Source organism: Temnothorax curvispinosus, unplaced genomic scaffold (genome assembly GCF_003070985.1).
Source record: "Temnothorax curvispinosus isolate PA1 unplaced genomic scaffold, ASM307098v1 QBEX01013735.1, whole genome shotgun sequence".
NCBI classification, from domain to species: Eukaryota; Metazoa; Arthropoda; class Insecta; order Hymenoptera; family Formicidae; genus Temnothorax; species Temnothorax curvispinosus.
The window spans coordinates 528,785-555,066 of record NW_020223515.1 but is presented as its reverse complement, the minus strand read 5'-3'; the positions used below and the strand labels follow the sequence as shown (position 1 = coordinate 555,066).

General features: G+C 38.0%; 5 protein-coding genes and 1 long non-coding RNA gene across 19 annotated transcripts; 2 read left to right on the top strand and 4 right to left on the bottom strand.

Annotated features, from left to right (window-relative positions):
• Positions 1–98: 98 nt before the first annotated feature.
• Positions 99–4,469, bottom strand: LOC112463934. Of its 3 annotated transcripts, none has more exons than XM_025030658.1 (6): positions 4,053–4,469; positions 3,161–3,212; positions 1,907–3,004; positions 1,731–1,830; positions 1,527–1,626; positions 99–1,457 (listed from the first exon to the last, which is right to left on the bottom strand). In XM_025030658.1, exons 1-6 carry the CDS (start codon positions 4,123–4,125, stop codon positions 1,402–1,404), a joined length of 1,479 nt encoding a protein of 492 aa, XP_024886426.1. In that variant the 5' UTR covers positions 4,126–4,469; the 3' UTR covers positions 99–1,401. The 3 variants fall into 3 exon arrangements, with proteins under 3 accessions (XP_024886426.1, XP_024886425.1, XP_024886427.1); XM_025030657.1 differs by having other exon boundaries at positions 4,057–4,467; XM_025030659.1 differs by lacking the exon at positions 4,053–4,469 and adding an exon at positions 3,342–3,680 and having other exon boundaries at positions 100–1,457.
• Positions 4,470–4,714: 245 nt separating this feature from the next.
• On the bottom strand, positions 4,715–17,924 carry LOC112463933 (cyclin-dependent kinase 12). 10 transcript variants are annotated; one of them, XM_025030646.1, is made up of 11 exons: positions 17,583–17,924; positions 14,944–16,315; positions 13,682–14,838; positions 13,169–13,596; positions 12,571–12,773; positions 12,285–12,489; positions 11,921–12,189; positions 11,637–11,807; positions 6,483–6,792; positions 6,139–6,259; positions 4,715–5,944 (listed from the first exon to the last, which is right to left on the bottom strand). In XM_025030646.1, exons 2-11 carry the CDS (start codon positions 16,305–16,307, stop codon positions 5,658–5,660), a joined length of 4,515 nt encoding a protein of 1,504 aa, XP_024886414.1. In that variant the 5' UTR covers positions 16,308–16,315; positions 17,583–17,924; the 3' UTR covers positions 4,715–5,657. The 10 variants fall into 10 exon arrangements, with proteins under 10 accessions (XP_024886414.1, XP_024886420.1, XP_024886421.1 ...); XM_025030652.1 differs by having other exon boundaries at positions 4,715–5,920; XM_025030653.1 differs by lacking the exon at positions 17,583–17,924 and adding an exon at positions 17,279–17,451.
• Positions 17,925–18,321: 397 nt separating this feature from the next.
• LOC112463939 (probable splicing factor 3B subunit 5) lies at positions 18,322–19,112 on the top strand. The gene has a single exon (XM_025030676.1). The coding sequence runs from the start codon at positions 18,520–18,522 to the stop codon at positions 18,775–18,777; it is 258 nt and encodes an 85-aa protein (XP_024886444.1). The 5' UTR covers positions 18,322–18,519; the 3' UTR covers positions 18,778–19,112.
• A 7-nt stretch (positions 19,113–19,119) lies between these two features.
• On the top strand, positions 19,120–20,980 carry LOC112463938 (cytoplasmic tRNA 2-thiolation protein 1). The gene is made up of 6 exons (XM_025030675.1): positions 19,120–19,258; positions 19,363–19,594; positions 19,686–19,804; positions 20,131–20,319; positions 20,396–20,600; positions 20,698–20,980. The coding sequence occupies exons 1-6, from the start codon at positions 19,205–19,207 to the stop codon at positions 20,916–20,918; spliced, it is 1,020 nt and encodes a 339-aa protein (XP_024886443.1). The 5' UTR covers positions 19,120–19,204; the 3' UTR covers positions 20,919–20,980.
• A 329-nt stretch (positions 20,981–21,309) lies between these two features.
• LOC112463940 lies at positions 21,310–22,561 on the bottom strand. The gene is made up of 2 exons (XR_003041855.1): positions 22,030–22,561; positions 21,310–21,865 (listed from the first exon to the last, which is right to left on the bottom strand). It is a non-coding gene; the product is annotated as an uncharacterized LOC112463940 (long non-coding RNA).
• Positions 22,562–23,026: 465 nt separating this feature from the next.
• LOC112463937 (mitochondrial E3 ubiquitin protein ligase 1) lies at positions 23,027–25,490 on the bottom strand. Of its 3 annotated transcripts, none has more exons than XM_025030673.1 (6): positions 24,784–25,490; positions 24,508–24,664; positions 24,201–24,406; positions 23,896–24,080; positions 23,546–23,750; positions 23,027–23,456 (listed from the first exon to the last, which is right to left on the bottom strand). In XM_025030673.1, the coding sequence occupies exons 2-6, from the start codon at positions 24,610–24,612 to the stop codon at positions 23,129–23,131; spliced, it is 1,029 nt and encodes a 342-aa protein (XP_024886441.1). In that variant the 5' UTR covers positions 24,613–24,664; positions 24,784–25,490; the 3' UTR covers positions 23,027–23,128. The 3 variants fall into 3 exon arrangements, with proteins under 3 accessions (XP_024886441.1, XP_024886440.1, XP_024886442.1); XM_025030674.1 differs by having other exon boundaries at positions 23,372–23,456; positions 23,546–23,599; positions 23,682–23,750; positions 24,508–25,486; XM_025030672.1 differs by having other exon boundaries at positions 24,508–25,490.
• Between the last annotated feature and the right edge of the window lie 792 nt (positions 25,491–26,282).

Here is a 26,282-nt window from a genome sequence, read left to right as displayed (position 1 = left end):
TATATATATATATATATAAATGATATAATTATATATAAATCTATACTATGTTACCCAATATATATAATACTATATATATATGTTGTAAAATAATAAATCGATCTATGTTCAAGCCATGAACACGCTTATATTTCCTTTCATTCATATTTTAACATATACATTATATTTAATTGTAAACATTTTAAACGTTTAATACTTATTTTTATCCTAACATCTTTATTTAGAGAAATGGAACACTGTTATATTTATCAACTAATAATACTTAAAATATGTGATTATTGCGCGCAAATATGAAGTATACATGAAATTCTATTTTGGAATCCAATTATTTTCTTACTCGAATGATACTTGAGCAGAATGAAAATTATCGTAACGGACAGAATCAATTTAGAATGAGAAAGTACCAAAGTGTATTGTAACACGTTACAATTATATTATACAATTAATAATTGAGTGCCCCTTCCTTCCGAGAGCGTTCGAATTCCACCGAAATGATCCTCAATCTGAGCTTCTTCTCCCGTCAGATTCAAAGACGCGTCAAAATACAAAATCTTACCGTCCTTCCCGTCTCCCGTAATAATGTTGCCATTTTTTAGAACATATATAGAGAAAATCGATCCTTCGTGGAGAACGGAGATTCCTCACTAGCCTTGAAATTGTGTTAGTACCTCGAGCCCAAACGATGATGTTGCCGTTGCTGTCGCCGGTGAGGACGTCGCCGTTTTGATTGAAGGCAACACAGCTGACGTACCTGGGCTTATCTCTGCTCTCGAAGATGCCCATACGTTTATACAACATGCCGCCGTTATCCAAGGACCAAAAGGACACGTGTCCTTTTCCATAGGAGACGATCTGGTTACGTTCCAGCGGATGCCACTCGGTGCAAACTACCGACAGAGCATTTCGTTTCGGTCACTTTGGTGCCACGATCGCTCTTCTGCCAGTCCCAGATCGATATATTGTGATCAAAGGTCTCGGCGCACAAAAAATTGCCGATCACGCTGAGAGTCGTCAGGCTCACGGAGTTCCATATTCTTATGTGTGGCAATAGCATCCCGACGATCTGTCCCGCACACTTGTCCTGTGGCGACAACCAATTTGTTAGGATGAATCGCTATGCATTTGACATTGTCCGTGTATGACCTAGGTAATGTTTCTGGCCGTGCTTCTCCATGTTGTACAGAACAACGACTGCCGCGACAAAATATACGATCTCGCCGGTCGACAGCAGGTGTAAATTGCTGCGGCAATCGCGGCCGCGGTAACCGTAAACCCAGTCGAGCTTCAATTTGCTCTGCGGCGGCGTGCTAACTTTGTGAAGGTCGTAGGACTCCATAATATCTCTATAGTGTCGCATTGAAGCCTTGAGAATCAGATTCAAATGATGGAATATTTTAACCTTTAATTTTGTCGATAAGTAGAAGACAATGTCTCAGGAAACTCCGGATTCCAAAAACCTTTAAAAAGATTATATTTTATTATATAACATAAAAAAAACAATGATAAAAATAAAATATTATACATACCTTCTGGTGTATTTGGTCGCTCGTATTTATATCGATGTCGCGAGCATTGATTCCTCCGTTTTTCTAATTCTTCTTTCGGTAGTGACAAACTCTTATAATACTGAAAAAAAATATTTTGAATTACTTTTTAATGAAAAAAAAATTTATATACAATATTCATATTTCATGTAACTATTTTATGTAACTATTAATATTGTATATTACTTCTCTGCATTCCCAGCAATCCCAGCCATTTAATTTCGCTCTGTCAGCTTTACATCGCATGTTAAGCTCCTCTGAAACGTCTGCCTTTCTTTTTGACAATCTGTAAACAATATTTTCATTAAATATATATTATATAAAAGTAACTTACATTACTACAATTATTAAGCGATATTTACATCTTTTTTTCAGGTGGTTTGTTTTCTGTATCATCCAAATTGAAATTATCCATGTCATTTTGATTTGCAGTTTGTTCTGCAGGCAGATAAAAAGTTTCGTCTTCGCAGGCAAAATTATTTTGAGCTTCAATAGATTTTTTAATTTGTATATCAGTTTTGTTACGCATCCTTATTGAAGAAAGATAACTTGTGTTAACTTTATCTTTCAACGTATTAACTGCAGTATTCATCAAGGATTCATCATCTTCCATTTGCGTACAAGTACGTTTAGGCGAAGGACGTAACCCGAAATCTATATCTATTATCTCTGGACTAGCACTAGGACCAGGACATTTATGTTTACTTGGAGAATTTTTTTTCATATGTTTTATAGGAATTTTTCTCTTGAGTTTTAAACATCGTCTGACTTTGGATGTAACATTCCTTTGCGTAGGACTGACTTCTATCACATCTTCGGAATTTTCACTAGTGTTGTTTATAGCACCGATTTCAATAACTGTTGCATTTGTAGTAGCATGTGTTGTAGAAACATCTTGGATAAACTTATGTTCCACATTACGCGGTATATCAGCTGCCTTACGTTTGTCTACAGTTGAGGATATCTTTTCAGTACTCTTGACTGGATGAAATGCAAGTCGAGATTGTTTTAACCTTTTTCCATTTGGCAAAAATGTGGTTTCCACATGGTGTGCTGTACTAATTTCTAATTTGTTGTAATTATGCTTTGAAGAAACGTTTTCAATGCTACGATGTGTCTTATTCATATCTGAGGTTGAGTCGTATACCGCTTTAGGTGAACGCACAAATTTCTTCGCAAAATTGTTACCCGCAGTCCTTAGAAATGTTCTGGAGAATACTGGACTTACTGGCGGATTGTTTTCGTCGGTATTTTTGTGAGATTCACTTACATCTGACGAACCAGTTCCCGCATCGTAATTAAAATGAATAAGATCTGAATTTACCGTATCTAATTCCAGTAATGGGACACTGCTGCTAGTGCTACTTTCTTGCACATTGGCGTTATTCAAATGTTCGGATATTGCTTCATCCAATGTTTCCACACAAGGTGTCTTAACCGTCATTTGAGATGAAGAATGCCTATGAAATCATATACATATTCATTATTGATAGAATATGTTTAGAATTTATGTCGTTAAATTGTGTTAGGTTAAAATAAGTTTAGTTTTAACTTATAATCTGAATTATAAAAATACGCATGACATAAATATAAGTACATAATGTTTGTAAACTTACCCATTACACTGTCCACATTTTTCCTGCAATTTTATGTAATCTTCCCATAAATCTGTGAAACAAAAAATTGTATCGATTGTATAAATCACTTATATCAGCTATGTATTGGATATTTAAACGCAATTAAAATGTTTTAAAGTTTCTCTAAAGTACATAGAAAATAACCATTTAAATATCTTACTAGTAGCGTTTTATGGCTTAATTTAGACAATTGTCCTTAACAGACGTCATAATGCACATGTTTATAAATAAATGGCACACGTTTATAAATTTTGATGCGCTTGCTAATGCTTATAATTCCTCTGTTAGTTCTAATACACTTGACCAACGGTCACTCAAATATTTATTAGTAGAATTTGTTACAAGAGCCTAAAGTCCGTATCAGACTTCCGATTCGAATAATATTATAAACTTCAATCTAATAAATCTAAAACGCGAGTGTCGCGAGTCGCGAGTTGCCCGAGCCAAGTCAGTCGACACGTGCGCACGTGCCGCACGTGCGTCGGCAGTCGAATCAGGGGACGGAGCCTTTGTTTTTGTCCTTTGCAGTCGGTAGTCTGACACGGGCTTAATTCAAATGATTGACTACAGATAGCAGCATGAATCAAATATTTTGGCGCCTTTCACGCTTAGTTTCTTCTGTTATTTCTAGAGGGCAGAAGTTTCTATATATAAAAGTTTTCCAAAGTATATAAAGATTTTATAACTTGAAATTTTATATATAAATTCTACAATTTCAAAAGTACCCAAGTTCATATAAAACGTAGAGACTAAATGTAGAAATTAAATACTATAATTGTTATTTTAAAAATATTTTAGCACTCCTATAATATTTAACAGAAAAAAAAATGTTGGGTATAGAGAGTTGATACAGTAATTATATAATATATACCTACTTTGATAATGTTTAAATGCTTTTTGCAAGATTCCAACGTAGCTCTCCATTGCTTTCCTCGCAGTTTCATTGTGCGTTAGAGTCGTTAGACAATTAAACTGCGGAATGAGTGACATTGTCGTTAATGGAGTACGCTTGTGTCGTTTCGGAGCAACACGTGTGTCGTATATAGCTGTCGTCCTGCTTCTTCGGCGAATGTCTGCTTAAATCTCGAAATACCGTAAGTGCATTAACACTGCCTATCTTGACGCGAACACGGTTTCTCTTCACTTCAGTCAGCTATACGAACTTTAATATTTACTTGTATGTATCGACGCGTTTCGACACATTCCCGGACCGCCATAACAGTTCACCCGTATATTGCCATATGTCGTATGTATGTACATATACTATACTATATACATAGATGACTGACCAGACTGACTGTGGTGATGACACACCAAGGCTCAGGACCGTCTGTTCGTGGTCGTGGGCACGATAAGTATCATAACAATCACAGACATGATTTTTAAATTTTACAAAGAGAAAAATAAAAATACGTTTAACAGCCAAAAAAGAGTTTCTCTATATAGCTCTGATCAATTAGAAAATAAAAATATAAAGCGTAGTAAAGTGCACAAATACATACATAGATATATGTTTCAATTGAAGAGAGATTCTTCCGTCGACATGTCTTTATTATATATTCTTAGCATATATGTACATTGTACACTGTAAATAGTTCGTAATAAATAAGCATTAGTATCTTATATAAAAAACCTTAAACAATAAATAAATATTCACATTTTTAGCGTTACTGTTGTTACACAAGTTTATCAACGTTCCCCTCATGGCATCGTCTAATATCTCTTGAAAATAAAATTCTTTCGTGAGATTAAAATAGAACGCAAACCTTTTTCAAGATCTCGCGTCGAGCATCGTGAACAAGTCTTTCTTTTCTTTCATCAAAATGAAAACAAGCATCGCCATCGGAGTCAAGCTCCTTTTTAAATTCAGCTTCCTACACTCGCAATATGTAATGTATGTATATATATATACACATGTGTATCACAGACCTTTCGTAATGATGCAGGAAAGAAACGTCAGAGAATACTTTTCAGCGTATGACTGCTCGAGAAATAACTTGGAAATAATCATATCAATAGTAATTTAGTGTATATTATGATAACTATAATACCATTGTCATTGGGAGAGAAGTCATATTCTAATTAAGTATCTGCAATGGTCGCATATCGTACAATTATACACTGTGAACGTGCACTTAAAACTAATGGAGTGATGATAATGGAGACTATAAACAAATCGATGATATGGTCGTACCATCTTTTTTCTCCCCCCTCTCTCTCTCTCTCTCACACACACACACACACAGATATACGCATCTTCTCTCTCTCTCTCTCTTTCTTTCTCCTCCTCCCTCCCCCTCTCTCCCATTAGTATAATTTGAAAAATAATGATTTATAGATTCTTTCTGATTTCACAGGCGCATGCACGCACGCACACACGCACACACACACACACACACACTCTCTCTCTCTCTCTCTCTCTCTCTCTCTCTCATGCATACAGAACACAGTCATGCACCACGACTTTGTAAAATCATTACGAACTAAAAGCAGATTGTTGCGAGGAAGTCGAGGGCAGGAAAAGGTTCTGCGCCAGGTGGGGCTGCCCGGGCGGTTTATTTGACGGCAGTCGACCGATAGCAGACGTAGAAATAGCGGGATTATAGATATTATCCAGACCATGATAGGATATGAGCGCCGATAGAGCGTTCCTAACACCAGCAGTTGCCAGCTGGGACCATCTCCCGTGAGAGCTCACGGCATCGTCGCCGGCATACACCGCGTGCGCGTCGAAATTACCTGGCATATGCGGCGCGCTCGTATCTGCGAAAAAAGTTACACGTCAATGACAATGGGTCTGTTTTCTGTTGCTGAACTGGCTGCACTAGTTCAGAGTTTATCTTTTTTCCTCCACATTTTCGAAGGAAAAAGATAAACTTTCAACTAGTGCACCCAGTTCAGCAATAGAAAACAGACCCAAAATCAATGCGAGTGATATAGTGCCGAAAACCACAAACCTAGATGAGTTGGATTCAATATCGGAAGATGAGGATCTAGTTGTCCGCCTGGTCGAGCATTCGCGACGAGGCGAAGCTCCGCGCGTAGATCACCCAACAATTGTACCACCTTGGGATCGCACTGTAAATATCATAAGATTGTAAATTGCTGTAAATATCGCTGTAAATGTTAACAACTAGAAGAAATTTTATTATATATTGTTGAAAAATATATTCCTTTCCTTGACAAATATAAAAATTAAATATTTACAATGTGAATTGTAAATGAAGCGATTGCCACAATTGATTAGCGAGCGAGATTAAATAACAGACAAATTGTCTAAAGAATCTCTTTACATAATCACCTCATTCTGGTCTGACCGCAATGAGAGAAGATCGTCGACTCGAATCGGTTTTCCCTGATTCAAGGCGTTTGTGAGGATCATCAATCTCCGGGCAAGATTATCCTCGGTACACATTTCCAACGGTTGATTATCTCCCTTTAGATTTGACTGCGGCTTAACGGGCGGTGAAGCGTTATAATAGTACGATGGCGTAGACACTATGTACGGACCGCTCTGATTAAACAAATTATCTTCACCGTAATGAGCTTCCGCCCCAAGCCTGCTTGGGTGTGAGTTATAGCCTGCTTCCATCTTTAGTCGTTTAGATGACCTGTAACAGAGTTATAAGCCTTGCGTGAGGTATGAAGGTTCAATAAGTACAAGACTTACAGATAAAATAGAAACGATAATATACACAATGATTGCAATGATATTAATTCACTTGCAGTTTACATGAGATTTACTTAGAATTGAATGATGAAAAATTAATAACGACAATATTTTTTTTATTTCAATTATGAAACGTATATAGTACATGTATATAACTTTTTTGACAAAAAATTTATGAACATTACATCTAATTTTGTCATAAATTATTGATAAAACATTGTTGCGTTTTTATAAATATCTAATAACATAAATATATGAAGAAATAATGGAAGATCATGCAACTAGCAAGCAATACAAACGTGTCTTAAAGCAAGCCCAATTACATATATGCACTAAAATTACACATGCACATAGCATATTAATATAATCGTAATATTTTATTTACTGTTTATTTTTGTAACAAATCTTGTAGAATAACGTAGAACAATGAAAAATAGCAAGATATTTCCTCTTCATCGCGAGTTAAAATGCATCACTTAATACATAGATCCTATATTGTAAATAATATTGCGGAGCGATTATTATCGCTATGTATCGCTATATATTTCGATTATTATTTGGTTAGCAAAGCTCAAGCACGTGGTTGGTTACATGATACACATACTTGACAGATATGAGTCAATAAAATTCAACACTCTGGACGTAAACACATATTAAAAGATTTGGAACTTTTGTTACCTATTATATATTCTTACAAGTGTTACAAAATTCGTCCATCTATTATTCAGCCACAATTACATTATCTCCTGAAACATAATTTTCTCCTATTAGACATTATGGCAATTATCTTGTGTGTCTATAATTCTTTTATCCAAAGTCATATATATATATATATATATATATATATATATATATATATATATATATGTCACTTTCTACATATTCCACAATACAAATTATGATACAGTCAGAAAAAACGTCAATGTCTATGTGACAATGACTATTATATATTTGAATGACTTATGTGTACATCCTCACATATATATAATATGAAATTACATCAGTCTATATTGTATATAAATCTAGTTATAAATTATTATTATTATACTCCGCATTCTTATATAAAATTTTGCTATATAATTATGACATTATTAACATCTTGTATAATAATATTCACAATTGTTGGTAACTATATTTTACATACTAATAATGATGCAACATTAATTAAAAATATTATTAATTAACAATGAATAAAAACATAATTTTATCTTAAATATATTTGTATAAACAGATAGTTAAACAAATTTTTAAAAGATTATACCATTAAAAAAAAAAAAGAGAGAATTTCATCAATATTGAACATTATAATTCGATTAATATAACCAGCTATTTGTTCATACTATAAACATATTTTAAATATATTTTTATCACGTACTACCAATGTATCAAATAAATCGTAGGACATATATATATGTATTTTATAAACTATCAAACTTCATGCTTATTATAAATGCCTTAATTACAGTTTGTATGTAAAAACATGTGACATGTTTTGAAACGTTATATTTTCCAAAGTATTTTACATCTGTATTTATAAATATATCTACTAGTTATACGAACACACATTTTATCATGAATACACACTCTCTATTGATAGATCTTCGTTCTCTTACAATGTACATTTTTTTGTGCAGAATATATTATATAATATAAAAAATCAATGTTTTTTAAATTCTTAAAACACATGACATATTTTTGAAATATAAATTGACAATATGAAGATATTGTCTCATTATACTGGCTCATTATCAGGAAATTCTTAACAAGAGCTTTATTATAGTGGGTGCGATTCACTTGGCGCTCCAAACGCTCTTGGAAACATTTCATCCTTGTTGTTTATTAAATGTTAAACAAGGAAAAAATGATGCTCTGAAGCGTTTGAAGCGTCTACTAAATTACACCCACTGTTAAAAACGTCTCTACAAAAACGAGATCTAAAACTTTTATTTCAAGAAAAAAATCAAAAGTTCCATTTAAGAAATTAGTCGCCTTTAAAATTTCTCGTAAACATCTATAATATGACTCACATCGGAATCATGTGTCCTCCTTTAAACCAAACAACTTTTGAAATATTTTTCTCTAAAAACTATTTTTGGAAATAAAAAACTTGTCACGCTTTATTTTGTCCACCCTGTATATGAGAATATACAGTGTATGTGCGTGTGTGCATTATATATATAATATAAGAATGGCATAAAAAAAATGTTAAAATGTTTATTATATTTATATATAATAAAGTAATAAATTAAAACTTTCAATAAGTAGAATTTTAAACAATTATGCTTATTGAAAGTTTTAATTTATTACTTTATTATATATAAATATAATAAACATTTTAACATTCTTTCTATGCCATTCTCATATTTATACTATTGGTATTGTACTTGGTTTTACTATTAGAAATATGATTTTAATATTTATATATTAAAGAAATAAAACTTTCGATTTACCTGCCTTTATTTCTAAAAATAAATAACGATAGAAAGTTATATGTATCAAGATATTTGTGGAATAAGTAGAAACAATAACATATATTTTATGCTTATTTTACACATATGAATCAGTAAACGCTGGTAAATAAGTATTTTCCACGATAATTGTCGAGTGCTGCTTAGTTTTTTTTTTTTAAGAGATATTAGTACATGATATAAGCATAAAAATAAAAAATATCAAAACAAAAAAAAGTTAAATAATAAAATGTTTGGATAGCGTTAAAGATTTATTCACAAAAAAATATTTTTAATAAATGTCTGAGTACGTTTAAGTATATTGCAGCATTCGAATATTATTTTACATTGCTATGACGTTCCATTAGAAAACATCCGAAGATTGAATTTAACTATAAAGATAGTGTCAGTAACGAACATGCAAAAAAAAATAATGTAAATACTAAATAAATACACAATGATTCGCCATTCGTATATTACAAGAAACTCATCATAACTATCTATAATATGAATCACTAAATTGTAATACAACAGTGGCTAGGAAGTGATTAAAGTATAAATGTACGCCGGAAATGTGAATATCTAAATAAATTGGATTAATTATAAATGAAATTAACAGAATCAAGGTTAATATCTTCATGACTTTAGTCTTGATCTTCTTGTATTTGCCTTCTTCGGTCTTCCAATGCAGCTCATCCATTGTATCTGTATATTTTGCCTATATATATTTATATATATATATATATTTACATTACAAAGTCTTACAACTCAGAGCTCATCTATTTGTACAGATCGTCGTTTTACGCTCTATCTGTAGATACCTCAAGAGCCTTTTTATGAAAAACAGCGAGGAGAATCACGCGTTGACGTCACCTCTATATTTATTTACAATCGTTATTTCTTTTAATCATGATTTTTCTACTTGCATGTTTGAATATAGATACAAATATATATTTATATAGAGATCCTTTTCTAAAAAGGAGATGTGAAGTTTATTGTTGCCGCTTTTCCGCGATGCCGATTGGTTTTCTTGCTGCGCTTACTTCATTTGCAGCTGTCATTGTATATTTTGACAGTTGTGTATAATAGGGTTAATAGTGAAATGTTAAAGATAAATAGCGCGCGCGTAGCGCGCGTCTGTAGTGTCTAGTGTTATAAATTAATCTCTAAAAGAATCTAAATCGATGCATGTGCGCAAAAATTATACACAAATGTTCCTCATTTTGATATATTAACGTGAGCGCATGCATAATTCTTTTTGCGGTATATTTGTATATATGCTGATGTATATTTATGTATATACATGTACATTCCCCTTTTGTATAATATTAGTGAGATATGTACATATACCTAAATAGATTAACTGAATAAACCGACAATTTAATTTTTACAATTGTCCTTAGAAACGAATGGTAGACTGAATCACAGTTATTACTCTAAAATGTATACCTTTTTCTTGTATAGAGATTTACACGTTAAAGTGGCGATTATTAGGCATTCATATATAGGACCGTAATAATATAGTTATAACAATCCTTATAAATTGTTCGATATGGATAGTAGAACGATAAAATTAACCCTTTAGCTGCAAATGCTACATATATTTTATGATCAAAGAACTTAAATACCACATCACAGAAATTAAAAACTTTGTTATAAGGAGTTACAAAAGAGAGAGAGACTATGTTCATTATAAATTTATTACACACCGCGTCTTTTTATATTAATCAAAATGATAAATTGAAAATAATAAATTTAGCCGTAAAATTGTATTTCTGGTCTATTTATTTTTAATTTAAAAAAGTGTTGGGTGACGCAGCCAAAGAGTTAAGTGGTATAACATATTTCATTATCATAAAATATTATCGCCGAGGCATGTTGCGTATGCCCTGAAAAATACAATATTTTAAGTATATATCTCACACAGTCTATCAAATCAATCGTTTAAGGATAAACAATCTCTGTAGAGCGAAGTCACGAACAGAGAAGGATGTTTCGTGCTTCTATTTTCCATTGTTCTGCGTTATTGCCATCGTCGTGTTTGAACGACTGTGAACGAAACTAAAATTAACTCGTTGATTCATCAGGTTGAAAGGAAGGAAGATCGGCATGCAAACGAGAATCGGAAGGAACACACAGAAATACTACTACATTTTCTTCTCGATGTCACTTCTCATTTTCAAGAAATTCATTACTTGAACAATGCATTTTGCTAAAGAAAATAAATGCAAAGCACAACTGTCGTACACAGCCATCTACGTGTATAAGCAAATTAGTTCTTGATCGAGACGTACGTCTCAGCAGCTCGTAAATTTGATTTCTTTACGGCTTTACTCACCCCCCGACATCTGATAGATCATCCTTGTTGGGACCTCCTTTATTCGGAAAGGGAAGGAGAGGAGGCAATTTTGCTGCAGCACTCTCTTGCTGTTCCCGTAACAAGCGCTTTCGCTTTTTACTCCAGAGCTCATGACAATCTTGCCAAGTCGGAAGCTGTGGCGCTGGCATCCTGATATATCGCGAAAGTGTAATGCGTTTTATAAATAAGATTTGAACTAAGAAACATATGTACTCCGATACACATGAAAAGCCGATACGAGAAAATGCAGAAATATAACCTACTGTTCAGGCTGAACGTTTTTCAACCAAGCACTCTTAAGCGCATCGGCTGCTGTTATCCGCTTTTCGGGATCTAATTCTAGCATTTTGTCCAGGAGATCCAAGGCTGTTCCTGGCATAAATGAGAAATCCTCCCGCAGACGTCTTCTATGCTGCTTCTTTGGCTTAAGTGCATGCCACTGTGGTAATTTTATCACAGAAGGCCAAACGGCAGGAGTGGGCGTTCCACAAACCCTCGAGATCATCTCCAATTGCATTATATCTACGTTAGCCTGGTAAAAAAAAATGACCGTAATTAATAATAAACTAATATTGATCTGTTTTTTCCAGCTTAAGAAATGGCTATTACCTGATATAAAGGTTTTACCTGAAATAATGGTTTCTTGGAAAACAATTCTCCCAAGATACATCCGCAACTCCAGACATCAATTGCAGGCCCATAACGTTCCTCTCCCAGCAAAAGTTCGGGGGGTCTGTACCATAGAGTGATCACCTTGTTGGTGTACGGTCTCTGTCTATCCTCCGCGTTATAAAGTCGTGCCAATCCGAAGTCGGCCAGTTTAACCTCGCCCCTATTAAAAATTGTTATCATACGTTACATTATATTAAGTAATTGCAAGAAGTAAATTATTTAGAAAATGACGCATATGTACTTGTTATTCATCAATATATTTGAGCATTTGATATCCCGGTGCAGGAAATTCTTGCTGTGACAATAATTTAAGCCATCCAACAACTGCTTCATGATACTGGCGTTATTCATCTCGTTGAAATCCACCATACCGGATTCCAGCAGACCCATCAAGTCATGATCCATGTATTCAAAAACTAGATAAAAGGAACCTTTATCCTTATCCTAAAACATAGAATAAAAACATGACATAATTAATTGATTCTGTAAAAATCTAATTAATTAAATTTAACTAGTAAAAAGTTATTCCATACTCCATGTTCCATTAGCGATGTTTGTCAGTATTTCAAATTACTGAGAAATATCTTAGAAAATAATTAAATTAGCGGTAGATTGATTCTATATATTTAATGTATAATAGAAAATTTTTCTCTTTCTCTCTCTCTCTCTCTCTCTCGTGTATGCGATAGCACGATAATCCCATCAACATGCTGCTATGTCGGATTATATATAAATTATATTCTACATAATTCTTGTTAATAAATAAAGTACCGACAAATATATTGTAATACTGCTAGAGTGCTGTTACAGATTGTATATAGCCAGGGCTAAAAAAGTACCTTCCGGAAATCTTGAGCGTCTTGCTTGTCAGTGACGATTTCTCTGAGGTTAACAATATTCTTGTGATTGAGCTGTCGTAGGATCTTTATTTCTCTGACTGCCGTGATGGGAAAGCCTTCCTTCTCGTTTTCAAGTCGGACTTTTTTCAAAGCAACCATCACGCCGGATCGTTTGTCTCGTGCCTTATACACCTGCCCATATGTACCCTCTCCGATCTGCGCAATAAATTCGAACACGTCGACACATCGTTCGCCCCAATCCTTGCCGCCGGAAGCCGACATAGGAGCATGACAGTTTCGCGATCCTCTGCGTTTCAGTATTTTCGGTCTTTTCAATTTCGGCTTTGGTGCCACTCGTTCGACCTTCAAACGCGGCGGCGTTGCATTCGGATCGTCCTCGCCACTCAAGTCTTCCGATCCAGGCACAACTACAGTTCAAGTTAGTAAATTAACACGACGTTATAATTTTAACTTAAGCAACGAATAAAGATCTCGTCCGTAAATAAAACATACCTGGCGGCATTGGCAGATCCTTGATACCCTTTTTCTGCAGCGGCTTCGTTGACGTTGGAAATTTCAATTGCACCTTGCTGGGAGGGCTCGGAGAACGACTCGGCGGAGAATCTATACTTTCCAAATCATTCTGGTTAATGCCAGGTGGCAATGGTAATCTCTTTAGGCTTTTGGTCGTGAACGTTACTATGGGAGGCTTGGGAGGATCCACAGATTTAAGTGGCACGAGATTATTGGGTTGATTAAACTTGGACATAATCGTGTTGGGCGCTGGAACGGGAATCGGTGGAATGGGTGGCGGTGGGACAGACATATTGGGTAGAATCGGTGTCGGCGGGATTGGCGGCACCGACACTTGTGTCAAGGCTGTCGATACAGATTCGGCAGATTGTGGCAGTGGTGGCGGCGGTGGGGGCGGTGGTTGTACTCCAGGAGCAGGAGCCGGGAAATTCGGGCTGTGTGACACGACGATCGGACAACTGTTGGGCATCATCGATGGTGGGTTGGGCGAGGTATGCACAATCGCGTGAGAAACAAGCGGATTCATCGCAGTGGGTATCGGATTAGGTAGCGGTACGCCGGTTGGTGGCAACGGTGGCGTTTTGCACGCTACAACGCCGTCGTCGCTCGTCGGAACAGGAATATCGGTGACGTCGACCACGCTATCGCCAGTCTTTGCGTGTTGCTCCTTGTAATTTATAGATCTGTCTTTATTGTCGGTAAAAGCTTTAATCTCGGCGGACACGCTGCCGCCATCGCCGTCCTTCTCGTCGGTGCTCTCTATGATTTGCACTTCGTCTTGGTTCCCGACTTTTTCTTTCGCGGCCTGCAACTTCTTGAACGCCAACTCCCTCATGTTACGGTCCTTAACGAGTTCCGCGAACAGACTGGTCTCGCTGATCTTGGCCTGTACTCGAAGATTTCGGGCGGTGATGCTCGACGGGCTTCTAGCCCGAGATCTGTGAGGAGAAGGAGAAGGTATTCTAGGACGCGGGCTCTTCGATTTGAGTTTCCTCGAGGTCTTGCGGGACTTGCTGGGCGAACGCGATCTTCTTGGGGTGCGACTCCTTCTGGGGCGCGAACGCGACCTCGAGCGAGACAGTTTTCGCCATCTTCCCGGACTGCGCGATCGCGACCGAGACAGAGGCAAATGTAATCTAAAATGGATCGAAAATCGTTATATACGTGAATGTGTGGCGCAACAAGTTTACTTCCTGTGGTATAAAAGAATAACTTTTGTACCATGAATGACATGAACGTACCTGCTTCCAGTGGGACTCCTAGTTGATCTCGATTTCCGCTTGTCTCTCCTGTCCTTGTCGTGAACCCGGTGACTACGTCGCTCGGTCTCGTCTCGTCTTCTACGTTTAGGGGAAATAACTCCGCTGTCCGTTCGTCGCCTGTGACTACTCCCGGGACTCGGACTAAACTCTCGTCGTCTGACGGTGGCCGGACTCGGGCTGTGCCTAAGTCTATGGAGCACCGGAGTAGGACTAAAGTCTCTTCTTCGCGACGGTGGACTATGATCCCTTCGTCTCGACGGTGGACTCGGGCTGTGTGGCCTCCTGCGGTTTACGCCAACGGGTCCGGGACTAACGCTGGAACGACGGGTCACGTGGATACTGGGACTACGTTTCTGCCGATCGGGACTGCTGTGCTTTGGCACGACGACGGGCCCGGTTTTATTCAAATTCTCCGGCGTCGTAGCGCACGGAGGCATCAGTGGCGTATGCGGCGATTCTACCTGCCTCGTCGACGAGTGAGTTGGCGGGGTGACGTTTCGCGACGTCTGCCTCGACATCTCTAGTTCCACGTCGTCGCTAGGACATCTCTGCTCGCGTGGCGTAGCCGGGGAGATGGGCGACATGTTGTCCTTGAGTGGTAGTGGGGGTGATTCTGACCAGTGAACGGAAGCGCCAACCGACGACTTGTCGCGGTTCGGACTTGGAACGATTTCCTCGGCGACAGAACGATGCGGGCTCATGCTGTGAGAATGCCTCTTGGATTTTCTCTTTTTCTTCTTCCCCGAATTCGACGACGGGGTCAGACTTCTTTTCTTCTTCTTCTCGCGTTTGTGCTTCTTCTCCTTTCGTCGGGCGTACCGTCTTGATTCTTCCTCGTATTCCGGCGTTGCGCCATGCATCGTCGTCGGTTGTTGTTGCTCACTCGACAAGGAGTACCGTCTACCGGAATGTCGATGCTGAACCGACGGTGACGGAGATAGGCTGATTGGCGACGCTCCGAGAGCGCGAACCGGACTGCCGCCATAATATCGTCTTTGAAGGAACGATTCAGGTACCTCTCCATCCGTGTAACTGTTGGCGCGACTATCCTCCGATTGTATCTCTCCCGCTTCAGGCTCTGAGAGATCTTCGCTACTTACATCGGAATATTCGACCAATGGTTTCACGACGGACGAAGCTACAGTTGGAATTGTCTCTAGTGACTTGTCGCGCGAACGTTTCTTCTTTTTTTTCCCAGAGCTCTTACTTTTGCCATGTCTTCTGTGTCGTTTGTCAGGACTGTCAAAGCTGTGCCTGTTCACGTCGCTGCTCGCGCTGCCTCTTCTTCGTGAGCGGAATCTCCCATTACGTTCGGCTCGTTCAATATCACGAGTGCTAGGCATGTCACCTACTAAAAATAAAACGAATATCAATAAAGTGATATATCTCTACATATATATGCATACATATACATTAATTATAAAAGCATATTGTTATTGTATGCTGTGACATAATGAACAACAAACAAAAACAATTCTCATAGGCTAATAGAATTAAATAACAAGTCCTGCGTACATATTCGTTATCGTTAGGTATATCTTGATGTTGTTAGACATCATTATCATTCTTTACGCACACACGCACACATACGCGCATTTTAAATATCACTAATAAATTTATAAGGTTTTTTTTTTCCGAAGAATATTAATTTTATTTTCTTGGTCAAACAATTTTACACGTAGGTACGTATGTATAACACACTACCCTAAAGCTAAGAGGTAATTTTATTTTTTATCAGCCCTCGTTAAGACCGCGAATGGGGAAAGTATATCAGCAGGAGCTGACAGGAGGGAGCGGGAGACACTCTTCTTTCTCGCTTGCCCTAACATCAACGTCATCAACGGAAACGCGACGATCGGAAATAACGCTACTGCTTCGACATGCCTCGACAGCGACATTGCACTGGCTTAGTTTACATCAGGTTTACGCCGACCACCGACCGTTTAGCGTGTATACGCGTACCAAGTACTATATTCGGACTAAATCCATTGGCACGATCGGTGTAAACTAATGGATTTAGTCCGAATATATAGTACTTGGTACGCGTATCAAAAGCTCGGTGTAAATCAGATCACTGTCTCGGAGTCGAGACGAGCACTCGTCGAGTCTCGCGGCTCGCGGCCGATCGTCATGGATTAATGAATATATGTATGACACTCACGAACTCACGCGCGACCGACACCATGCACATATGTACACACGTACATACATACACACACTCATTCGCTCACTCCGCACGCAGTACGCACGCAGACAGACAGCGATACGTGTACGTATATAGCGATATCGCGAAAACGACGAACGACGCGATTACCTTGCGACTTGCGAGCGAACGATCGCGTTATGCTAATAAGCTGCGTCGCCCTCGCTCGGATCCAAATCCAAGACGGACGTGAATCGACGACGAGCGAGCGGACACGGGTAGGAGACGCGGCGAGGAACGCGGAGCCACGAGGATCTCGAGCGAGCCAAGCACGGCCGCCATTGCGCCCTACACGTACCACGTACCGACACCACGGACTCGCCCAGTTTCTTTTCCCGAGCGAGAATCCGCGACGGTCCCAGGACGATGTAGATGCGAGAACCCGGGCGGGAAATTGCGCGACACGCGTACTTACGTGCGATATATGTCCTGCAACGTCGCGGCGAGCCTCGGTGTTGTTCGCATCAGGTCCAGAACCGACACCGAAGGCCGATGATGAGAGTGCGTGACGGTTACGTCGTTCCTCTTCGCGCAAAGCAGTTCCAGCACGTAATTCGCGGACGACCGATGTCTCCGGCCGAAAAATTTATCTTTCTCGTGAACGTACGGCGTTCAGGCGATCATATTTTTATGATTCTACCGGCCGATCGTATCATGTCTCATGTATTTTCTTTGGATTGGATTCTGGCTCGCTCATAAAAGGGTATCTCGACCGAGTGGAAGCCATTAACCATTAGCACGTCATTTCTGCGTGACGTAACGCCTTTGCTGCCAGAGTCACCTCTCGGTCCTCGCGCACCGGTGTCACCGCTGGTGTCGCCGCGGCGCGGCGAACGTTAGAAGTTACTAGGGAGTTCTAGGGACGAAACGAAACGAGCTAGACAAAGGCGCGCTACTGGCGCTAGGAACTTTGCTCGTCTATGCGCAGTAGCTGAACTTCCTGCACGCGTTTATCTTTCCTTTTTTTCTTTTTACGTTGGAGAGAAAAAGAGAAAAGATGAACTGTGCAGAAAGTTCAGATAAATAGAACAGACCTAAATATCTCTCGTTGGACGGAGGATAGACCCCAAACGACGGAGCCAATCAGAGATCGTTAACACGGTTTGTCCGATCTCACTGATCTCTGGTTACTTATGTTACGTCTATATATTCTTATGTCTATGGTTATAACCTCATTTCGTTCATGGCGAACATAACCTATGTTCTATGTTAAATTGGAAAATTTTACGAGAACAATAACGTAAATCGCAAAAGAGACACAAATACAGAGGGATACGGGCGGCGAAACGCTGATCTGGCGATTGAATATCTGCTAAGGAAGGACGAGATCGCGAGGAAGTTAACTCAAAAATATGGGCGAACGCTACAATATCCATAGTCAATTGGAGCATCTGCAATCCAAGTACATCGGTACGGGACACGCGGACACGACCAAATTTGAGTGGCTGGTGAATCAGCACCGAGATTCCTGCAGTTCGTACATGGGCCACTACGATTTGCTAAATTTCTTCGCGATCGCCGAGAACGAAGCCAAGGCACGAGTCAGATTCAATCTTATGGAGAAGATGCTGCAACCCTGCGGACCACCGCCCGAGAAGCCGGAGGATTAAATTTGCTTTTGCGTGTTTCTTCCTTTTAACATTTTTTCCCCATGTGACAGAAAAACTCTTGTAACTCTTGGAAAAAATTAATTTTTTATCCTCTTTATATTATTAAAAAAGATGTGTTTCATGGAAAAGGAAAATTAATAAACTCTCGAGTGGATTTCGTTAAATCCGCCAATATTACGTGTTAGTGTGTTTGTGTTCTCCCGCAACGCAAGTCCCGCATGATCGACGCATATATCGACCGATCGACGTATTGATATAACCTTAATCGTGTTTGCGTTAACTGGTTAGAAGGCGTCTACGCTCCTGACCCGATAGGAGCAACACAAAAAAAAAATGCGTTAACTGGTTAACAAGGAGATATACGGAAAACGGTTTTTTCATAATCTTGCAGTATTGAAAGACATTTTATGCAAGAAAAATAATCAAGATGCCTCCATTTCCGTTATGCTCCACAAAGTGTGGGAAAAATGCCATTTTAAAGGTGAATTATTTTCTCAGTTTTATACCGTATCTAAAAGATTGTTCAATATATTATTCAATATACTGTCAAATATAATTGAAGGAAATACATATGTATATTTTTAGAGGCCAAAAACTGGCGATACGTTGTGCAAGGAATGTTTCTTCTTGGCGTTTGAGACTGAAATTCACGATACTATCGTCAATGGTAAATTGTTCAAGCCTGGTGACAAGGTTGCCATCGGAGCATCGGGTGGAAAGGATTCCACAGTACTAGCTTATGTCTTGAAGACTCTGAACGAAAGATACAAATATGGATTGGATCTGTTTCTTTTGTCCATCGATGAAGGAATTACCGGTAATGTAACTATACCAGTCTATAAAAGTAACATGAAATTACTTGTAGCATATAAAAAAATTTATATATTTTTTTAAATGCATCATTTTAGGGTACAGAGATGATAGCTTGAAAACTGTGACACGTAACAGAGATGATTATGGTATTCCACTTAAAATTTTATCGTATAAGGAGTTGTATGGATGGACAATGGATTCTATAGTCGCAGAGGTAAAATATATTAAATCTAAGCCTTCTGATTAAGCCTACTAAGAACTACTTGATTGATGCAATAATTATTGGACTTGATAATTTAAGGATATGCCAACCAAATGTATACGTGCACCGGCAGAAATGGTGTCCCTTAGGGCACTTTAGGCAAGGTTACATATATAAGCACACGCATACGTATACCTAGTCGCCACTGGACACCATTTATATGCCGGTGCGTGTACCGATGCACAGTCCGTCTCGTCGTTTCGCATCAAATTGGCGCGAGACAGCCGTATTTCTCGATAATTTCAAGATCCAGTAAAAAACACGTATATGTATTTTAGATTGGCCGTAAAAATAATTGCACATTCTGCGGCGTTTTCCGAAGACAGGCATTGGATAGAGGGGCTGCAATTTTGGAGGTAGATTGCATCGCAACAGGTCATAATGCGGATGATATCGCTGAAACGGTATTAATGAATATTTTGAGAGGTGATATTGCCCGACTACAGAGATGTACATCTTTAATCACTGTAAGAATAATATTGCATACACGCCATATGAAATTACACAACAAATGTTTGTTATCTATATTTTTATGTAATATAGGCTGGTGCAGATTCTATCATGCGTTGTAAGCCACTGAAATATGCATACGAAAAAGAGATTGTCATGTATGCATATTTTAACGGTCTGGTATACTTCTCCACGGAATGCATATATGCTCCAAACGCTTATAGAGGTTACGCACGAGCCTTTCTAAAAGATTTAGAGAAAATAAGACCTTCATCTATCATAGACATAATACATTCAGGTAAAAATATTTTTCTTGTAATATTCTACTAATATTATTGTATTAACGTTTATCTGTTACGTAACCTGAAAATTGTAAAAATAATATTATCTACTAGGTGAGCAGTTACAAGTGAGAGATAACGTAAAAATGCCAGAGAGAAGAAATTGTACTCGATGTGGATTTGTTTCAAGTCAAGAAATATGTAAAGCGTGTGTTCTGTTGGAAGGTTTGAATAGAGGACTACCAAAACTCGGTATTGGTAAATCTAATAAAGCTAAAAAGATCATGAGCTTGCACGTTGATAAAAAAAACCAACAGCAAAGTACAGATTTTTAAGATTTCTATATATCTAAATATGTAACATGTACACGTAAAATATACTTTCACAAAAAAAATTATCTTCTACGTATATTTTTTATTTGGGGAAAAAACATTGTGTTCGTACATAAAAAAATTTAAAATTTCAAACAAAGCCATTGTATACAGTTTTAAAGCAGTAAGCTTGATAATTGATAACAAAAATAATTTATATTTCTGATTATGAAATATATATTAGTATTATACATATATTTAAAATCACGTACATCGTCACAGGATAGTTTTGTAATTTTGTACTCCTGTTAACTATTATAATTAATGTACGTGTGCTTATATATTATAATTCAAGTTTTGACTTATAAATAAAATTTGTACATATATATACCTTCATTTAAAAAAGATAGAATCATACGGGATAATATCACTTTAATCAATCATTGTTTTCACTTTCTAATACAATAAAAATATTCTTGCTATATGAAACATGTATTCATATCAAATTGAAATTTATGGTATATATGCCGCTCTCCTCTCAAGGATTTGTTTTCTGCATATGGGACAATTATTTTTTATGCTAACTGAGCAATCTTTGCATATGCATACATGACCACAAGGTAGTAAAATAATTTCACGTGCGTTTGTGAAGCAAACTACACATGTTTGATCTTCTCTAAGATCTTCATCCCTGAGTCTTCGACGTCTTTCTCGACGCTCTCCTGATGTTTCAAATGATTGACACGACTGAGATGCCACCTTTTGCTCCGGCTCCGGTGTATTTTTCCAGTATTGTGTTGCCATGATTCCTCCGACTACCAATCCAATTGCACCACCTATCAAACCAAATCCCCAATGTGAACCATCAGAGCTGTCCTTGTTCACGTCGTTGCTTGTGTTGCCTCTTCTTTGTGAGCGGAATCTCCCATTACGTTCGTCTCGTTCGATATCACGAGTGCTAGACATGTCACCTATTAAAAATAAAACGAATATCAATAAAGTGATATATCTATACATACGTATATATGCATACATATACATTAATTATAAAAGCATATTTGTATACTGTGACATAATGAACAACAAACAAAAACAATTCTCATAGGCTAACAATTAAATAACAAGTCCTGCATACATATTCGTTAACGTTAGGTATATCTTGATGTTAGACATCATTATCAATCTTTATGCACACTGCCCTAAAGCTAAGCTTAGAGGTAACTTTATATTGCGGGGTATTTGTTATCAGTCCTCGTTAAAACCGCGAATAGGGAAAGTATCAGCAGGAGCTGACAGGAGCGAGTGGGAGACATTCTTCTTTCTCGCTTGCCCCAACATCAACGTCATCAACGGAAACGCAACGATCGGAAATAACGCTACTGCTAGTACTGCTTCGACAGCAACATTGCATGATTGCACTGGCTTTTACAGGTTTACACTGTCGCACTCGCTCGCACTCCAAATCCAAGTCGGACGTGAATCGACGACGAGCGAGCGGACGCGGGTAGGAGAATCGGCGAGGAACGCGGAGCCACGAGAATCTCGAGCGAGCCGGCACGGCCGCCACCACGGACTCGCCCAGTTTCTTTTCCCGAGCGAGAATCCGACGGTCAGGACGACGTAGATGCGAGAACCCGGGCTGGAAATTGCGCGACAACAGGCTCACGGTCGTATTTACGTGCGATATGTGTCCAGCAACGTCGCGGCGAGAGGTGTTGTTCGTATCAGAGGTCCAGAACCGACACCGAAGGCTGATCAGCTGATGATGAGAGTGCGTGACGGTTACGTCGTCGTTCCCAAGATCGGTAAATGGACGACGGCGCAAACCTTGCGTGTACGCGCACCGGCAGAAATGGTGTCCCTCGGCGGCAAGGTTACATATATAAGCACATGCATACGTATACCTACCACCATGCGTCACTAGACACCATTTATGCCGGTGCGTGTGCAGATGTACAGTTCATCTCGTCGTTTCGCATCAAATTGGCGCGAGAGACACGGCCATTTAGTTTTGTAATTTTGTACTTCTGATAACTATTATAATTAATATACGCGTGCTTATATAATTCAAGTTTTGACTTATAAATAAAATTGTGCATACATATATATGCCTTCATGTAAAAAAGATGGAATCATACGGGATAGTATCATTTTAATCAATTGTTTTCACACTTTTTCTAGTACAATAAAAATATTCTTGCTATATAAAACATGTATTCATATCAAAATGAAATTTATATTATATATGCCGCTGCTTTCTGAAGGATTTGTGTTCTGCAAATGGGACAATTATTATTGATGCTAACTGAGCAATCTTCGCATATGCATACATGGCCACAAGGTAGTAAAATAATTTCACGTGCGTTCGTCTTGCAAACTACACATATTTGATCTTCCCTAAGATCTCTATCCCTGACCCTTTGACGTCTTTCTTGACGAGATGTTTCGAGCGATTGACGCAACTGATCTGCCAACCTTTGCTCCTGTTTATTCTTCCAATAGCGTCTTGCCATAATTCCTCCGAGTACCAATCCAATTGCACCACTCATCAAACAAAATATCCTATGTTAAAGAGGATTATATAAATACACAGACTATAACAGATATTATAACAAATAATGTTCTAATTATTTCTACTAGAATTTACGTGCCTGTATATTTTTTTACGATCATCCAATTTCCGTATCAATGAGGTAATTGACATGCTTGTTATGTAAAAAGGAGGTCCATTTAATGGAGGTTGCAAAGTAAGATAATTGGATTCGGTTTTCGACCTCGAGAGCTCACCTATTGCTGTAATAATTGAATCTTTACGCAACATTTTTTCCGTAGACTGTATACCACGTTGACGTACGCCTAATAAATCATAATATATAAATTATAAATGCAAGTTTCAGAACTTGAGATACACACATACATTTTTCTACAAAATATACACGATATAATTCTATATTATGTAATAAAAAATAAATGGTCCTATTGCACATTTTATTGCAATTACCTGTAAAAAATTCCCATACGTGATCTATGATTGTAGGTACACTAGGTTGAAAATTATCAGAGATTACGTCCAAGTCTAAAATATCGGCCGACAACGGATCTATTATTTCTATGGAGTGCCATCTGTTTTGCAAAACAAACGGTACCGTATGATACACTTGATGAATCGTTCGTTCTTGGTCAGACCTGTGGAAAGTTACATGGATAATTTAAAGAAAAAGAAAACAAAAGCGATATAATGATATAGTCAAGCTTGATATTTGTTATAATCAGAATTTTTCGTAAAGTAGCGATGTGCAATCCTACCAATAACCAGCTGACGTTCTTGCGACAACATGTTCTCTGACACTAAGCTTCTGTATGACTCCGGTAACATCTTTTTTATTAACGCTTTGCAATGATTCTCCTAATGGTTTCACGATCCCTCTGACAGCGATGTAATCTACCTTGTTATTCGGGCTCTTATCCAATAGACTTTCCAAATCGGTGCCAATGTCGTGTAGCTCAACGCTCTGCAAAACACATGTTTTTAAATCGCCTTTGAAATATTTCAAAAGATTCTAATTTAAATTAATATATCTCAGTAGTTTAACAATAAATCAATATGGTCTACCTTGATTGCCTTAATCGCATTTTTGTAATGAATATACTGTTTCAGACAGATGGTGAATACAATCGTGTCAATTCCGAGCAAAAATATTTCGCTAAAGTACTCCATGATTAGATTACGTTCCTGAACATATTACCGCCCATCTTTACGTTGCTTCAATCTGCATCAATTCATTTGGACTAGGGTTACACACGGTTGGACATCCATCCCGAAATATTTTTAAAATTGCAAGGAATCAAGAAAGAAATGGAAGGAAGACACTGGCGTGTCTCTACCTACGAAGACAAGATAACCTCGACGAGTTTTCGTTTATCAGTTAGTTGCCGTATTCGAGAAAACCATGATCGACTTTTCGATCGATACACTAGTGACTAGTTCTGTTTGTTTTGGCACTTTATTTGCTTTTATTTGACGTATGTATGTAACTTTTCTCTTTTCTCTTCGCTCTCTCCCTCTCTCTCCAATATCCGAAAATATATCCAACTTTTGTTCGTATGCGTGGGTATGGGGGTGCATACGTATGTGTCACACATGCATAAACCCCCGATAAACTCGTGTTCTGAGTGAACGTATAGTACTTATAGGTTAGGAATTTATTCGCGCGATTTTTGACGTTACAGCAGCGACCAGCGATTATTGCTGCGAAGAATTACATTTATAAAAATATATAATCGTGCAGATATCAGATAATTTCAATGAAGATTTATAGGAGAATTTTGACGCAATTGAGCCACGAGAAATCGATCGTTATGCAAACGTTTATTTATTGGAATAACGCAGCGCAGCGTAAACAATGCAATTTTATTGCCGTGTTACGATCAAATCGACAACGGAGGCTCGACGAGTTTCTGTCCAATTCTGATATTTTCTGAGAATGTGAGAAACTCTTACAAATATTAAAATCAACGTTGGATATTATGCTATATAGACTAAATGCTGAAAGAATTCCTGGATATCTTCGTCTGCGTAGACTGATTAATACTGTTAAAGTTTACAAGTAATAAGCCACAAAGAAGGTAAAGTATATTATGCTTTTTTACTTTTTGTTAACAAATTCTTTATAATTTTTTTAAATATAATATGGGACAATTGATCAAACTCTGATTAATTCAATCGGCGATTAACTTGATCAGCAGAATTGCTTACAGTAAAATTGTTAACTATAATATATAATTCATTAATAGAATTCATTCTATTGATGATAACAAAACAGAAAACATTATTTTAAGTATCTTGATTATCTGTCATATTATATTTGTCCGTATTAATTTGTTTTCCTTATGCGTGGTTTTAGATTTTATCCTCAGGAAATGGTCCTAGTCCAAAAGAAGAGATCCTACACACAGAAGGTTTCTTCTCATACATGCATTTTGAATGCGCGTGGCCTTGGAGGGTTAATCCTGCACAGCTGCTGGACATTCGCGAATGATTCGGTGCCCTTGTCCTGCATGACGTCACTAGTAACGTTAGCTGGTCGTAACACTTGTTCGCACTTGTTCGTGACGGAGAAACGGCGATCCATGAGGCAGCGCGTGCGCCTTCGTCGGCCGTCGGCGGATCGCGAGATTCGCGAGTCGCGACGTGTCGTCGTCGTCGTCGGTCCGTCCGCCGTCCGTCATCCGCGTCGGGTCCGCGTGGAAAGAGCAGGATAGAGAAGAAGAGAAGCGCGTATATCAGTTACGGGTTACAGCTTACAGTGCAAGCGGGCTTAGCGGGCTGCCAGCTAGACGGGTTTCCCGGTCATTTTTTTTCATCATTATCCGAGTTTTGGTGTAAGA